The sequence below is a fragment of the Hipposideros armiger genome, unplaced genomic scaffold (genome assembly GCF_001890085.2).
Source record: "Hipposideros armiger isolate ML-2016 unplaced genomic scaffold, ASM189008v1 scaffold_238, whole genome shotgun sequence".
Classification (NCBI taxonomy): domain Eukaryota; kingdom Metazoa; phylum Chordata; class Mammalia; order Chiroptera; family Hipposideridae; genus Hipposideros; species Hipposideros armiger.
The window spans coordinates 2,306,548-2,323,305 of NW_017731588.1; the positions used below are offsets into that span (position 1 = coordinate 2,306,548).

Sequence of the window (16,758 nt, forward strand, 5' to 3'; positions counted from 1 at the left end):
TTTTCCGGAAATATAAGATTGAGAAAATAATACTCGCAAGCAAAGTGTAATGATACCTTTGGAAGAAAGGAACTAAGTTCTGAGTATTCATATTATCACTACCTTGCTACACCTCCATAATCTAAACCTTCTTCTCCTGGAAAAATCACCCACAAACGTCTTCGCAGATCTTGGGGACTGAAGCTCATTATCTACAAAATAAAGTAAAAGAATTGATAAAAGCAGTTGTTGAAACATCATTCTATCACTTCCAGGTCTGAAATCTCCCTCATTATAGGTAACTTAAATTCCCTATGACACAGAATGGTGTTTGTGGTCTAGTCAACACAATACAGAAAATATATTAAAGTTTCATAGTATTTTATATATTATACATATCTATATCTTTATACACCTTATACATATATAATTTTCTTTTTAAATGATCCTACTACTGACTTACAAAGTTGCTTCTCTCACTTGTTTAGAGCAGGGTTAATTGTAGGCATGGTCAGACGTTAAGTCCTTTTCCTGTTTGTTTTGATTTTGGTAGGTTTGGGTTTGTTTTACAGTCAAAAGGTACACATGATAGCTAACTGGCTAACTTGGAAATGAAAACTAGTGGCTGCAGAGAGAATATAGTTAACTTTAGGAACTCGTTCTCAGTAGAAACCTATAAATACTTGGAAAAACTACTCAAATTTTGTGTCCCACTACAGTGGTTAATAAGATCATCTTCATATTTGAAGGACAGTATAGTTATTGAGCTATAATTGATAGGTTGTTTGGGTTCTTCCTTTGTAAAACTAATTACCTGCCAAAAATCGGGCCATTAGAACATTACAAATATTAATTACTCTCAGAAGAAAAATCAGGGCCTGGAGAGGGAGAAGTTGATACAATACCTCTATTTTATGAAATGGTAAGAATGAATTCGCATATTTAAATATCCCGAGAAGTTCAGTAAGTAACCTGCTTATGCCAGAGCTCTCTCAGTTCCCACACAGATATATCATTTTTATGAATTCATATCCCACTCAAACAAGAAAATCCCATATATAACAAAAAATTCAATGCTTATGACAAATATTCTACAAATACTAGAGGCTAGATACATAGCAATGCAAATGAGAGATGTTACAGGCTAAAAATATCTTTTTTTGTTGTTTGTTTCTTGCTCCCTCTGGCTATTCCTTGGCCTTATGGTTGCTCCCCAAACCCTAGGGCTGTCCCTTATCTCGCTTGCTGTTCCCCCAAACCCAAGACTGTTCTGGAAATTCTGGTTGTTCCTTTGTCCTGTGTCTGACACCTGGGGATTCACTGTTCTCTGGAAAAAATATCTTTAAATATTATCCTTTAACAAATGCCTAATGGAAGGGAAAAAATTTCTCCTGCAATTACCCCCATAAGCAGTTGTGCTATGTTAATAAAAACACTTACTACTCAAAACAACTTTATCCAACAGTTATGAAAAAAAATCTGATGTTAATTTTGCTATCAGATTTGTCACTTTTGCAAAGCAATCAATTTTTTCTCAAGTTTTTATTTCAGGTTCATTTGATAAATGTCAAATCTATGATGACAATTTTAAACAACTGTTTTAGCACCATCTGCTCTGTTTTTCTGCAAAAGCCTCTGGTTTCAAAGGTCAAAAGAAAAAGGGACATTTAATCATGTTTTGCACCTTTTCATCACTTCTATAGGCAAATTATGTTCCAAGAAAATGGAGTACTCAGTGACTACACAGTGGTTATGAATATGAAAATTAGAAATAGGTAACGGCTAGGGTGGGGAATGGCCTCAGAGACATATATCAGATCAAAGGAACAACTCAATCCTCTCAACGGCTTTGGTCAAGCTCTGCTGCTAAAAACCTATCTGCTATTTGGTAGGATGCCAACTGGCTTTTCCTTTCAATGTTAATAACTGAGGCTCCAATTAGGAAACAAACATAACTGTTTCTGAAGGTAAGTAGTCAGCTACTGTCAGCTATTTCGGACAATCTCTTTCCCCTTTGCATTCAGTGTGGCTCTTCTTGAAGCTGCAGCTACCACACTTATCACAGGGGCTTGATATTATAATAAAGAATTACGTCCACATCTGGCCATAAAACAAGGACTAGCTGGATGTTTTCATATAAGACATTTTTTCATTATTACAGAATTAGAGAGTCTTCCCCACTCCTTTTCTACCCATCCAATAATTTTCATATGGATATTTCCAGACGTTTCTACCCAAAGCCTATTTTCTCACTTAAATATTTATTTCAAATCAAATACTTAGTTTAGAAATGGAAACCTGAAACTCACCAATCACTTTAAGTTACTCTGACATTCCAAAAGCACAAAACACACACAAAAAACTATCTACATGTTCTTAAAATTTAAGTACTAAGGTCGCTGGCAATGAGAGTAGACTTAAAAATTCAAGGACTCCAACTCAAAAAATTCCCGACTGTTTAGAATGAAAGGTGGTTCTGTGCTGGCAGTCAGGGGGCAAACTAGTGAGTGAATGAAACAGTACCTGCTGAAAGGAATCCTCAAACAATGTTTTTCTTGTCACTGTAATCTTTATGTGCTGTGGCATGGCCAGTTGCTGAAATATAAGAATAACTTAAGTCAACTCTCACCATTAAAATGGCCTATCAAAAAACCAAAGGGGTAAAGTTTTATTTATTTTGTCTTTGCTTACATGCTTACAGAAACAAGTACACCTTGAATACGAATTTGTATTCAATATTTAACCATGCATTTGTGAGCATTCATGCTAATTATAGATCATTTGATATGTAAGAAACAGGAAAACAAAATCTCAAATGTACAGTGCTTATTAATGAGTCAAATAAATCAATTTTATTTTCAAAACGCTAATTCAGATTCTTCTTTCTTGCATTGGCCCAGTTAATTACAAGAGTTTGAAGTTTAAAGATATTTATCACAGCAATATTTTGAATAGTATATTTTTATTTAGAACACATAGAGAAATCATTAATTCAATAAATATCTATACATCAGAAATAGTTGGTTCACATCTGAGAAAAATACTTTGAATAGAAAGAACTATATCTCTTCATGTATCTATCAAAGTGATACATATACAAGTATGTGTCTATCAAAGTCATTTATATCAAATGCTAGCTATGAAAGGGGCTGGTTATAATTTATTATACATCACAAAATGTTTTAACTCGTGTTTGAGGATTTCTACAATCTGAAAGTAATGGGTACTGAAAAGAGAGCAGCAGGTGTTTTCTTATTCAAATGGTTTTAAATTTCTTCTTCTGGACAACAGAAGCCACAAATTATCTAACTGATAAATCTATTTCTTTGCATTAAGAATAGCAGAAAAAGATTCTGATGCTCCCATTTTACCTGTTTTTCTATGGGTTATTTTCACCATCACTGACTGTGTAATGTAAGCAACACAAACCACAAAAAAGGGAGTATAGAAATATAGTCCAAATACTAACCTGACACCAGAACCGGAAATACTGAAACTTTGCTTTGAAGTCCCGTACATAGGCTATCTGGGGTCCATTGTCTCTGAGGAAAAACGTTAATATGACATATACAGTTGCTTGTAAGATAAAATATTGAAGGAAAAGCAAAATACCACATCACCCTCAGTACATAGCAGTCAAATACAAAAAAACCTTAATACAGTATACTCCTACCACCACCTTTTAATTTTTTTATTTCCCAGGAGTGTTTTTAAGCAAAATACAGGAATAAGTTATTATCTTTTTAAAGCCACATTGTGGGATTTTTTTCTTATATATAGTCAACAGGGCTAGGTAAAGTAGGTTCCGTCTGAGAATGTTGTCAATCCCCCCAAACACATTCCTTCCACTGTCCTTAAGTCACACTTTTGATATTTACCTGGGTAGACTGCTATCCAGGATAAAGACTACATTCCTCATTGTGGCTGTGTGACTTAACCATGGCTAATGAGGTGTAAGTACAAGTGTTGTATAGGACTTCCAAGAAGGATTTTTTCAAGAGAGCTGAGATAGCTGCAAAGGGATTTTTTCTCTTTCCAATATGCTCCTCATATTCCAGCTGCAGTTGTAACTATGATAGCTGAAGTTTCAGCAGCTATTACAAACTAGGAGGTAACCTTGAGGACAAAGATGATGGTCTGGGATGTAGAACAGAAAGAAAGAAGCCTAGAGCACTGATGGACACCATGGGGCTACCAAGCTAGCCCTCAACTTCATGTCATTGGATTATTTGCTTTTTCCCCTTGAACTATTTTTAATTTCATTTTCTAAATGGTCAATGTAGAAATACAATTGATTTCACATATTGACTTTGTATCTGACAATACTGTTCTAGTTTTTTCTAGATTCCTTACGATTTTCTATATATACAATTATATTATCTGTGTGCAAAAAGACAATTTTACATCTTCCTTTCCAATCTATATATTTTTTTTCTTTCTCATCTCATGGAACTACCAATACATTGTTGAATGTAAGTAGATATACTTATCTTATTCTTTTTTTTTCTTTTTCCAAGGAGATTGTGACTTAAATTTTATCTTAGTCTTTTTTATTTTTTTTTAAAAAGATTTTATTGGGGAATTGGGGGAGGGGAACAGACAAGTTGCTGTCCTTTTATTCTTCAGTCCAGTTGTGGAGGATGTCACTTCACTGGCCCATGTTGGTATTATCATTGCGCTCTTCCCAGGTGAGGCAGATCGCTCACGGCGGCTCTTGGCAGCTCACACCAGCTGCCAGCCACTCACAGTAGCTTATGGAAGCCCACTGCAGACCCACTGCAGCCTACGCCATTGCTGGAGACTCACGGCAGCCCAGCTCCAGGTTGTTCACCACCTTAGCTGTAGAGGGCACAGCGTCACTGGCCCTCATGTGAGATCTGAACCGGAGTTCTATTGCTCAGAGCTGGCGTCCTAAGCCATCTCTTAACCAACACGCTACTCGGCTGGCCCATCTTTATCTTATTCTTGATCTTAAGAGGTATTTCATTGTTAAGTGTGATATTGGTTGCAGGTCTTTTGTAAATACAATTTTTAAGGTGAGAAAGTTTCCAACGCAGCTGAGAGTTTATCATACTCGTAAACTGGCATTATATTCTGTCAAGTGCTTTCTTGAAATGAGCATGATTTTTCTCCTTTAATCTGTTAATGTGATAAATTACACTGATTGATTTTTATATAGTAAATCAACCTCGCATTCCTGGGATAAACTCCACTCCACATCATAATAGTGTAATATTCCTTTTATATCTTGAATTTAATTTTCCATGATTTTGTTAAAGATTTTTATACCTATGTTCATAGAAATATTAGTCAATAATTTTCTTATACTGTTCTTGTCTGATTTTGGTATCAGGATTATAAAAGCCTAATAAAATGAATTGAGAAGTGTTCCCATCGCTTATATTTCATGAAAAAATTTGAATATGATTGATAGTATTTATTACTTATAATTTTGATAAAATTTACTAGTGAAGCCATCTGGGCCAGAATTTTCTTTATGGGAAATGGTTTAATTATGAATTCAATTTCTTTTTCTTTCTTTCTTTCTTTCTTTAAAACATCCTACAATACACAGGACAGACTTCCACAACAAAAAATGATCCCACCCCAAATGGCAGTAGTACCAAGATTGGGAAACCCTACCCTAGAATTGCCAAATCAGAATCTCTGAGAAAGAGACCTGGAAATCTACATTTTGTCAAGCATCCCAACATCCTGTACCCACAATAAAGTTTGAAAAGCACTACATTTCCAGAGAAGAAAAATCTAAAAAGGAGTTCATGAACACCAAACCAGTATAACAAGGAATGCTAGAGGGATCTGAATTCAATTTCTTTACCAGATACAGAGCTATTCAGATTTACTATTTCTTATGTTCATTTTGGTGACATGTCTTTCAAGAAATTTGTTCATTTCAATGTCCAATTTATTGGCATAAAATTATTCAAAATATATCCCTTATTATCTTTTAATGTCTGCAGAATATGTAGTGATATCCTTCCTTCACGTCCATATTATTGGGCTGTTGAAAAACTCATGACATATTTTGTCTATGTTTTTCAAAGGTCATTTATTTATATAAAGAACAAAGATCAGTGCCAGTCGAGTGGCGCGATGGTTAAGAACTGGCTTGGGACACCAGAGGGCCCCGGTTCGGATCCCATATATGAGGGCCAGTGACACTGCTCTCTACAGCTAAGATGCTGAACAACAGCTCAACCTGGAGCTGGGATGCCGTAAGTCGCCAGTCACAGAATAGGCTGCAGCCCCTGTGGCAGTGGGTTGCCATGGGCTACCGTATGTAGCCAGCAGCCAGCGTGAGTGGCCAGCAGCCGCAGTGAGAGGCCTTCCAGAAGCCGGCGATTGATCAGCCTCTCCCGGGAAGAGCGCAATGATGGTGCCAACTTGGGCCAGTGAAGCAACGTACTCCACAACTAGACTGAAGAACAAAACGACAGCAACTTGTCTGTTCCCATCCCCCCAATTCCCCAATTAAAAAAATCTTTGAAAAAAAAGAACAAAGATCAATGATATATTGCCTGTTTTGTTCGATAACCTTTTGCCATCTTTCATTGAGCTTCATAATTCCTCATCCATAGAAGGACCTGTCTTTATTTGTGAAAAACTGAACAAGGTGCTGCTTTACAGCTTCATCTGAATTGAAGATTATACCACGCAAGGAGTTTTGAAGAGAGCGAAACAAGTGGAAGTCTGATGGTGCAAGGTCAGGCGAGTACGGTGGGTGTGGCAACACATCCATCCAAGCTCCAATAATTTTTGACAGGTGATCTAACTTGCGTGTGGTCTTGCATTGTCACAATGGAACACAACTCCTTTACAACTAACAAGCTCTGGATGTTTCTGGATGATGGGATTCGTTCAAACTGCCCAATTGCCGACAGTACACATTTAAATTGATTGTTTGGTTCCTTGGTAGGAGCTTGAAAAACACAACATCTTTAAAATCCCACGCTGGTTCAACTCCTACGTGGGATGGTGGCTATGCCCACCCGCATCTAATTGAACACAGTGCCTTGAGCTGAGCGAGCTGCGCCCTCCACAACTAAGATTCAAGGACAACAACTTGGCTGTTCCCCTTACCCAATTCCCCAACACTGTTCCCCTCCCCTAGTTCCCCAATAAAATCTTTAAACAAACAAACAAACAAACAAAAAACAAAAACTTTTAGGCAACACACAGAATGGGAGAAACTATTTGCAATGACATATCTGATATGGGATTAATATCTAGAACACATAGAGAACTTCTAAAATTCAACAACAATAAAAAACCTATTCAAAAATAGGGAAAGGACTCAAATAGACATTTCTTCAAAGAAGATGTACAAATGGTCAATGACCACATGAAAGGATGCTCACCATGAATCATTAAGAGAAATAAAAATAAAAACCACAATGAGATAGTACTTCATACCTACGGGATGGCATTATAAAAAACAAACAAACAAACAAACGAATACAGTAACAACTGTTAGTGTGGACTGGAAAAACTGGAATCCATGTGCATTGCTGGTGGGAATGTAAAATAATATACCTGCTGTGGAAAACAGTATGACAGTGACTTGAAAAACCACAGAACAACCATTTGATCCAGGAATTCCACTTATAAGTATACACATAAAAGAAGTGAAAGCAAGGATTTGAACAGATATTTGTATACTCATGTTCACAGCAGCATTATTCACAATAGCCAAAATATTGGCCTGTTGATTGGTGAAAAAAACCCAAATGTCCATGAACGGATGTATAAACAAAATGTGGTATATACATAGAATGAAACTTATTCAGCCTTAAAAACGAATGAAATTCTGATACAAGCTACAACTTGGAGACATGATGCTAAATGAAATCAGCCAGTCACAAAGAACAAATATTGTATGATTCCACTTAGATGAGTAGTCAAACTCACAAAAACAGAAAGTAGAACAGTAGTTATCAAGAGCTGAGGGAGAAGGAGAATTGGAGAGTTATTGTTTAATGAGTAGAGTTTCAGTATGACATGATAAAAAAGTTCTGAAGATGGTTGCACAACGTGAATGTACTTAATGCCATTCAACTGTACACTTGAAATGAACTTTGTTGTATTTTACCATAATAAAAAACTCTAAACACTGAGCTGCCAACAGGTGGCAGGATGGCTCAGCTTAAAAAAACACACAAACAAACAAACAAAAAAACTCTAAACAAAACATATTAAGCAAATCAACAAAACACAAAGTTACTTTTTAAAAACAGAAAAGAAAAATAAAGGGAACTTTTAAGTTAAAAGGTAATGAAAGAAAGGCATCAGAAATCAGGGATTAATTGGTGAGCAGTACAGTACTGAAAATTTCTAAAGTCTCATTTAGTGCTGTGTGAACAGATGATAAGAAATATGAAAAGTCTCTGGGAGAAAATATTTAAGATGCTAACTGAAATATAAAATATTTAGTAAACAGAAACCTATGGGCATGCCTACTCAAGGAACAGTCAGAACTGCACTCCTACTCCTTGCTAATTCAGATCTTCTACCTCAAAATCTTGGAATCAGTTTTACTTTTAATTTACAATGTTTAAAAAACTTACAGGGCAGATTTTCCTGTTCGGGGATCTATATAGGTTGTTGTTCTTCTATTGTGGTCCACAAAATATGGAATTCCATCCACTGTGAATCTCATTTCCCAACCTTCAGGTAAGGGTTTTTCATTTAACTGACTATAAAACACAGGGAAAAAAATTAAACAACAAATGTTAAACAGCTGTTTTTTAGCCAAGTTTAGAAACTAAGAATACCCATAAATGCAGTAGGAATCTTCTAGAAAACCATTTAGTCCAGTATTTCCAGTTGTTTACTAGATCTCTCTATCTAGATATCCTATAAGCATGTTAAATATGTCAACAGAAAGAAAGGGGTTGGAGGCATATAATTAGAGAGTCATTGTTGCAGACAGGAATGGCATTTTCCTCAAGTGTATTTTTCTAAAATACAAAAGGGCTGAGAACCTCTCCCTAAACAAAATTTTGTCAACTATATCAAAAAGTTAAGAATATTTAGCTGTAGTCACAGAACTGAATACAAATGTAAGATAAAACAGACGACCAAAAACTGTAAAAAGATAACACCTCATTAGTTGTAATTATATTTGCAAAACAGACTTAGTAACAAGTTGTCTTAAAAACAAAACAAATTGGATAGAACTGGGTCATTTGTATTATATATTAAAATACTGATTCTAACTTTAGGTCTGAAACTTTAAAAGGTCCAAGGGGAAGCAAGAAATGGTAGATTACAGAAAAGTAATGTGGTATATTCTACATTTAGAAAGAATTTTAAAGAAAAATTAGAAATGTTACCTTTGAAATTCTTAATTCTTCCTTTTTGGGAAATCAACTATACTTAAGTTAAATATCCTAATTCCATAAAAAAGATGTAATTTGCTGGTACCCAGAAACAGATTTTAAATGTAAATCATACCCTTAGTTAGAACAGTGGTTCTTAAAACTTTAAGCCATGGAATGTGTTAGGTGAAGAATTTGTCACACCTACATAGAAGTCTAGCCTTTGCCCTTGGCTATTGGGAGGTGATCTCTAGGTCTCTGGAATGTCCTGCCTGTCCAGAGCATCTTTGTTTGTTTGGGGACTTCGAACACCAGACAGTCAACAATGTGATTTATGATGGAGACTTTGGGATATGACATATCAGTTCTACCCTTGGTGTAATTGAAAACAAAATGTATTAGCTCGAACTCTGGGGAAGGGCTGTACATGATGGAGCCCCAATAAAATTTCTGGATACCAGAGATCAGGTGAGATTCCCTGGTTGGCAATACTTGACACATACTGTTCCACATCATTTCTGGGAGTATAAAACCCTCAGACTCTGCCCTATGCACCTCTTCCTTCTGTTGGTTTTAATTAGTATCCTTTCCCTGTAATAAACGTGACTGAGTACAAGAGGCTTCAGTGAGTTCTAGTCTCTATAGTAAGTTTTAAACCTGAAGGTGGTTGTAGGGACACCCCAATTTGTAGCCAGTAGGTCTGAGGTGAGATTAGTCTTGGGGACCTCCCAGCTTGTGGCTGTCTGAAGAGAGGACAATCTTGTGGGGACTGTGCTCTCTGACTACATACCTTGCCAAATTCCTTGCAGAATGGAGCCCTCTGGCAGTCTGATAAATGCATAGTATTACATACTGTTACGGGCTGAATTGTGTCCCCCTGCAAATTCGTATGTTGAAGTCCTAACCCTCAGTACCACAGAATGTAACCTTATTAGGAAATAGAGTCATTGCAGATGTGATTAGTTAAGATGAGATCATGCTGGAATATTACAGGCCGCTAGTCCATTATGACTGGTGTCCTTATAAAAAGGAGACACTTGTACACTGAGACACGCACACAGGGAGAATTCCATGTCAAAATTAGAGCTTTGCTGCCACAAGCCAAAAAACTACCAAAAGCTAGGAGAGGCCTGGAATAGGTCCTTCCCTATTGCCTTCAGAGGGAGTGCAGCCCTGCTAACACCTTGATCTTGGATTCCTAGTCTCCTCAACTATGAGACAAATTTCTGTTCTTTAAACCAGTCAAATTGTGGTAATTTGTTAAGGCAGCTCTAGCAAACTAATACCCTATTACATAATGTTACAAAGAAAAGCAATTATATATATATGATCAAAACATTAAAAAGATAAACTTATAATAATAATATGTATCTATTAATATATTAACTAGCAAGTTACTGTAATGAAGTGTGTAAACAATATTTTGATATGTCTGCAACAACTGCAGAATGATATAAAAAACCTGTGATTTCCACTGGTGGCCAAGTCCTAGGCATTGCTAACTACTATGGTTGTAGCCTACAATCACAATGGAAGGAAACACTCAATTTCAGGTAAAGGCTAATGAAATCAAATGTGTATTTTTTTCTACCTAAGTTACATACTCCCAGTGGATCCCAGGTTGCAAAGCCTTGCTTTAGAATTACTAATCTGGTCTTAATAAAAATAAGTAGGTATTTTTGAATATATAAGTGTATTTGTATATATCAGTGAGTTTTTTCCCCTATAGTCTCAAGAAACCCACATCATTGTATTAAAGTGATAGCGTATTTTTTTCTCTTTCTAAGGTATGTAGGTGATTAATGTTTGAGACATTTGGGGAAAGTATATATAACTGATTTTCTTTCATAACTGATTCAGAAATAGAGCAGAATCTTTAAAGAGGTTATCTATAAATTAGTAACTGAAAGTTCTTACCCTTGACTTCTGGGATCCTCCCATTGTGTAATACGAGTGTTGTGGTTGACAAAATATACTCTACCATTGCTGTCTGTTCTCTTCTCTTAAAAAAAAAAAGGCAAAGCATTAGTTGGCCTAGCCTTCTTCTTCTTCAAACTAAAATAAGATGAACAGAATTTGTCCATTTCTCATTGTATTGGTGATTTTTAGTTTTTAAATCACAACTTAGATCTAATTTTTTAAAAAAGGTTTAATTTATTTAACTATTACATTCACACTTATTAAAGTTACAAAAATATCACTACATCCTAGAAGTTAAATAGACTTAATTTACAATGTCCTGCCCACAGAACCTGTCTGGCTCAATCCAACCAACAGCAGCAAGAATAATTAATCGTTTTAACTTTTCATACATGACCTCATTTTATCCTTAACAGTCCCATGGGGTAGGTGGTTTTAGTTTATCTTGAAGATAAAGAGACTCATACAGGTTAAGTGATCTGCCCCAAATCTCAGAATTAAGCGGCAGTGACAGGATAGAAACTCAGGCCTCCATTCAGGGATTTTTTTCACACCACATCTCATTTCTTAAAATATAATGGGTGCAGGGGAGGAATATAACTTAATTGTTTGTAATATGCTAGGTATTATTCAACTAGGGAAGACACTATTTCAAAATATATCCTGTTCTTTAATATACCCAGTTTCCAAATCCTAAATATCTATAGTAACTTTCTACACAAGGGATGGACAGCAGGGCTCAGTTTTTATCTTTTTTAAAAAATATTTTTATTGGGGATTATTGAGGAACAGTGTGTTTCTGCAGGACCCATCAGCTCCAAGTCAAGTAGTTGTCTTCAATCTAGTTGTGGAGGGCACACCTCAGTGGCCCATGTGGGAATCGAAGCGGCAACCTTTGTGTTATGAGCACTGCGCCCTGCGCTCCAACCACTTAAGCTAACCGACTGCCCCAGGGCTCAGTTTTTTAATTTCTGCATCTGAAGATGCTGCTTGTTTCCACACCTGACTCTTTAGGATTCTCTTCCTACCAAATTTCATGTTTTGTTGTTCCCTTCCTACAAAATTTCTCCTGCTTCTCTGAGCTTTCTCATTAAGGTTTAGAAGACATGTGGATGTCATTTTCTCTTTTAATAACCAAATAGTTTTGAAATTTTAATATTGTTCTGAACTAATGACTTCTCGCTCTATTACCAATAAATTCTTCAAAAGATACGTCTCTTCCTGTATCTGAATTTTAAAAATTTGGCCAAGATGTCTCAAAATAAATAAATGAAGTATTAAAAAGTATAGACTGCATTACAACTTTTTAAAAAGCAGTTTCTAAAAATTATCAATTTTGAAACAGAAATTTAAACTTAGTTCCATGCTAATAAAGTCAAATTTTATTTCCTATGGTTTGAAAAGTTGATATCTCTTTTTCAAATAATATTTATTTAGATTCTCTGGATCTTTAAGCACGATATTAATGCACGATGTGTCTTAGGCCAAATAATATAACCTTGTCAAGTTAGTATCTGGTAACATTTAACTGTATCTCCAGCACTGATTCCATGATTTTATGCAGCAGTGATGACAGAAGGGATATGCTGGTAGGTTATCATGAACCCACTCTTGACATCTCAGATACTTTCTACATCAGATGAGCCTAAAATGGAAACAGAACTCCAGGTGTATAATATCTAGGTCTGCCATCTTGTGACACACTGAATATTAAGCACTGGCTTCGCTGATCATGGCATCTTGCATGTGGAAACACATGTAACCAACCTTAATGTTGTCTCTGAGGCAAAAAGAAGCACCCACAGTGCTACAGAGCTGGCTACATGATAACAAAATAAGTTCATGTTCTTGGCAGTCATATTAAATTTAAATTTTAAAAATATACTTGCAGGACCTATGCTACTTCTTGTATCCAAATAATTTTATAATTTTTATCATCTAAAAATAATACCTCAGTGCATAGCTAAGCATATATTCATCTTTTATCTGCCATGTTAAGTTCACATTTCAGGGCCAGAGATTTTCTCTTCAAAAGCTAACATGTGGGGCAGCTGGTTAGCTCAGGTGGTTAGAGCGCAGTGCTCATAACACCAAGGTTGCTGGTTCAATTCCCACATGGACCATGGAGCTGTGCCCTCCACAACTAGATTGAAACAGCTATTTGACTTGGAGCTGATGGGTCCTGGAAAAAACACTGTTCCTCAATTAAAAAAAAAAAAGACTAACATGAGGCCAGATAAAGTTAATAGAAAACTTATTTTCTATGTATGTTCTAAGTATATATTGCTGATACCAGCATTTCCTGGAAGAGGCTGTGAAAAACAAAACATCAAAGGTGGATGCACTTGCAAACTGAAGGCTCATCAGCTTATGAGAGGAAGTACTGTGGTTGTAGAGCTAATTTCTTACTTTGTTGAAAAATCACATGATAAACAATACTGAAATTACTTAGCACCAAACCTGGATGCATATCAGAGCACTTCCTGACTTGATGAATAAAATAGTAAAAAGCAGAAGCTTCTTGCTGTTTGTTCTATGTATTCTTTCATAGCAACTCTGAAAACGAGGAAATATCTTTAAAATTTATGGGTAAAACCAGCTATACAAAGGCCTACTGGACTACACTGTTGAACCAAAAATATTGTTTTCCAGCCTATATAATTTGCATGTGTTAAAAAAAATCCTTCACTGTAAGGCGGTAGTATCAGGTTCTAGCACATAAACATCTGAAAGGGTGAAGAAGTTGGATTTAAATACGTGTCACAAAAATGATGCTGTTAGTTCTATAATATAAACACAGGATATAAACAGGAATTTTATTTCCTGGGTCACTTCTGAGAGTGTCAAATGGGTCTCATCTGTTATAGTACCAATGTTGTCACTGGTTCCCTAAATAAGGCATTATGCCCCAAAGGCACAGTCATAAAGCAGAGCTCAGTCTGAGTAACGGGATGATTGTGAATGGATTTAGGAAGAGAGGCTGAGCACGCCTCAACTTCAGGAGTATGACACCTAAAAATAAGCAAAATGTAAAACAAGCAAGGCAAGATTCTGATAACCTGGATAAACTGGGATTGAGTCCTTAGAGGAAGTATTTTATGGAGGTGGTATTAGCTAAAGTAAAAATGAGATCCTGATGATAAGGATAATGGTAAATACAGAAAGCCCTTATGGTCCAGCTTGCAGGAAAATCTTTTGAATAAAGACAACATAGCCAGCAATTCATTCTGTGAGTAAGAGGCAATTTTTCTTACGGCTGCCCTAGAGAAGTAAAATGGTCTGTGTTTCAGACAAAAGCCAAATGGGTCATGGTTTTTCTGCAATAAAATTAAGAGAAACATATGACCTTCATATCTATATCTATATCTATATCTATATCTCTCTCCCGCCCCCCCTCCTTTCAGTGCATCAGTTTCTCCTCTGTAATACAAACATGTGACAACTCTAGGAATAAAGCTGAGAAAACCATCCATGTCTGGGAATGCAATCTGACAGGTCTGGTTCAATATGCCTCATAAGGGCAACATTCCCTCTTCTAAAGTAACTTCATACCAACCATACACTGTTCACTTGGAGGCTCCAAAAGAGCCAAAAGACTCCTTTATCAGACCGCCAGGCTTTGCCAAAGACAAGAATTTATAACTTTCACATGCCCTCCCCTTTTGTTACAAACTAGTAACGACAGTTGTAAGTATGACCTATTACATATATTTTTTGGCCTCTTAGACTCAAAGAGTTAGTTTTAAGGATACCGTATTTGCCGGCGTATAAGACGACTGGGCGTATAAGACGACTCCCTAACATTTCCACTCAAAATACAGAGTTTGTTATATACTCGCCGTATAAGACTACCCCCTCTTCCGCACACTTCCACACACCAAATAAAAGGTAAAACAATATCAGATTTGATTTCAACATTTTAATTTATATTCAAATGCTTATGACATGCAGGAAAACTGTCACAAGGCTGTATGTAATCAAACATATACATAAAACAGTGCAAGTTTATTACCGGTAAACATACCGGTAATTCACTAAAGAAAACACACTCTATAGACTGGTACCGTAGATTTTGCGAGTGTGGTAAAATCGCATAACAGCAAAATCGCATAACAGCCGAGCATACACCCAGCAGCGCTGCTGATGCCTGAACGGTATGTGGAATGAAGTGGGCGGGCATCGGGAGGCCACTATGGCACGGGGCAAGCACTATGGGCAGTCTATCTGAAGTGTACCTGGCGTATAAGACGACCCCCCACTTGGAGGCATATTTTTCAGGGCCAAAAAATCGTCTTATACGCTGGCAAATACGGTAGTTTTAAGTAGTGTTAAGGATAAATAACCTCTTAAGAGCAATGGGGTTGCTCAAAGGCAGGCTTACACAACTATGGTCATTTATTGTCCAGATTCATGTGATCTTGACACAGCAATTTTTTCTCCATTCCTCAATGAAGCAATGCTAGAGCATTCTATCTTGGGGACCAATGCAATGCTTCCAACAAGACTATCTAGAAATATCTCTTTCTAAATTTGCCCCAATATTGAAATATCTGCAGCTCTGGTTCCATAACTGGCTTTATTTTGCCGTTTCCTACTTTCTATATTCTCTTTGACTTACATGCAAAATTGTTTCTATATTGCCATATTTATTCTGGAAACTTGCTACAGAGTTATGACTTACATAACACTATAAAAAGGAATCTGGGGGCCGGCCAGGTGGTGCAGTTGGTTAAGAGCTCTGAGCAACAGGGTCGCTGGTTCGATGCCCACATGGGCCAGTGAGCTGCGCCCGAGCTGTGTTGCCGCTGAGCTGCCAATGGGCGGCCGGATGGCTCAGCTGGTGAGAGCACATGCTCTTAACAACAAGGTTGCCGGTTCAACTCTTGCATGGGATGGTGGATTGCGCCCCCTGCAACTAGGTTGAAAGCGGCGACTGGTCTTCAAGCTGAGCTTGCGCCCTCCACAACTAAGATCAACTAAGACTGAAGGACAACAACTTGACTTGGAGCTGATGGGTCCTGGATAAACACAATGTTCCCCTTCCCCAATTCCCCAACACTGTTCCCTTCCCCAATAAAATCTTTTTAAAAAATAAATTAATAAAATAAAATAGAATCTGGTAGCGTAGGCCCCTCTTAAAGTCTATTAGCAAGGTTTTAATAATTAGGATACCAAATGTACTCTATAACAGAGCATGCTCATGTACTCCAAGGTGTAGAGCACAAAGTCACCACCCTAACATGTTCCCCTTCTACTATTTTTTCAGATAACATCAACTCAACCACACTATGAAGTGTGTTTTGGAAGTATCAATGTGATCAAAATATTTTTAAAGTTTTTTATTTTGAAATCATCATTACTCACAGGATATTGCAAAAATCATTTAAAGAATCTTCAGGGCCGGCTGAGTGGCGCGATGGTTAAGAACTGGCTTGGGACGCCAGAGGGCCCCGTTTCGGATCCCACATATGAGGGCCAGTGACACTGCCCTCTACAGCTAAGATGCTGAACAACAGCTCAA

At 36.8% G+C, this 16,758-nt stretch overlaps 1 protein-coding gene across 4 annotated transcripts in view; it reads right to left on the minus strand.

The window, feature by feature from the left end:
- The window catches only part of ITCH (itchy E3 ubiquitin protein ligase), a 139,624-nt gene that overhangs the window by 19,340 nt on the left and 103,526 nt on the right, over positions 1–16,758 (minus strand). For all 4 annotated transcript variants that reach the window (XM_019655279.1, XM_019655278.1, XM_019655277.1 and 1 more), the window contains exons 13-17: positions 11,235–11,319; positions 8,565–8,693; positions 3,449–3,521; positions 2,503–2,574; positions 103–191 (exon numbers count right to left, since the gene is read on the minus strand). In XM_019655279.1, the coding sequence (XP_019510824.1) occupies positions 103–191; positions 2,503–2,574; positions 3,449–3,521; positions 8,565–8,693; positions 11,235–11,319 (448 nt within the window). The remainder of the gene's footprint in view (positions 1–102; positions 192–2,502; positions 2,575–3,448; positions 3,522–8,564; positions 8,694–11,234; positions 11,320–16,758) is intronic.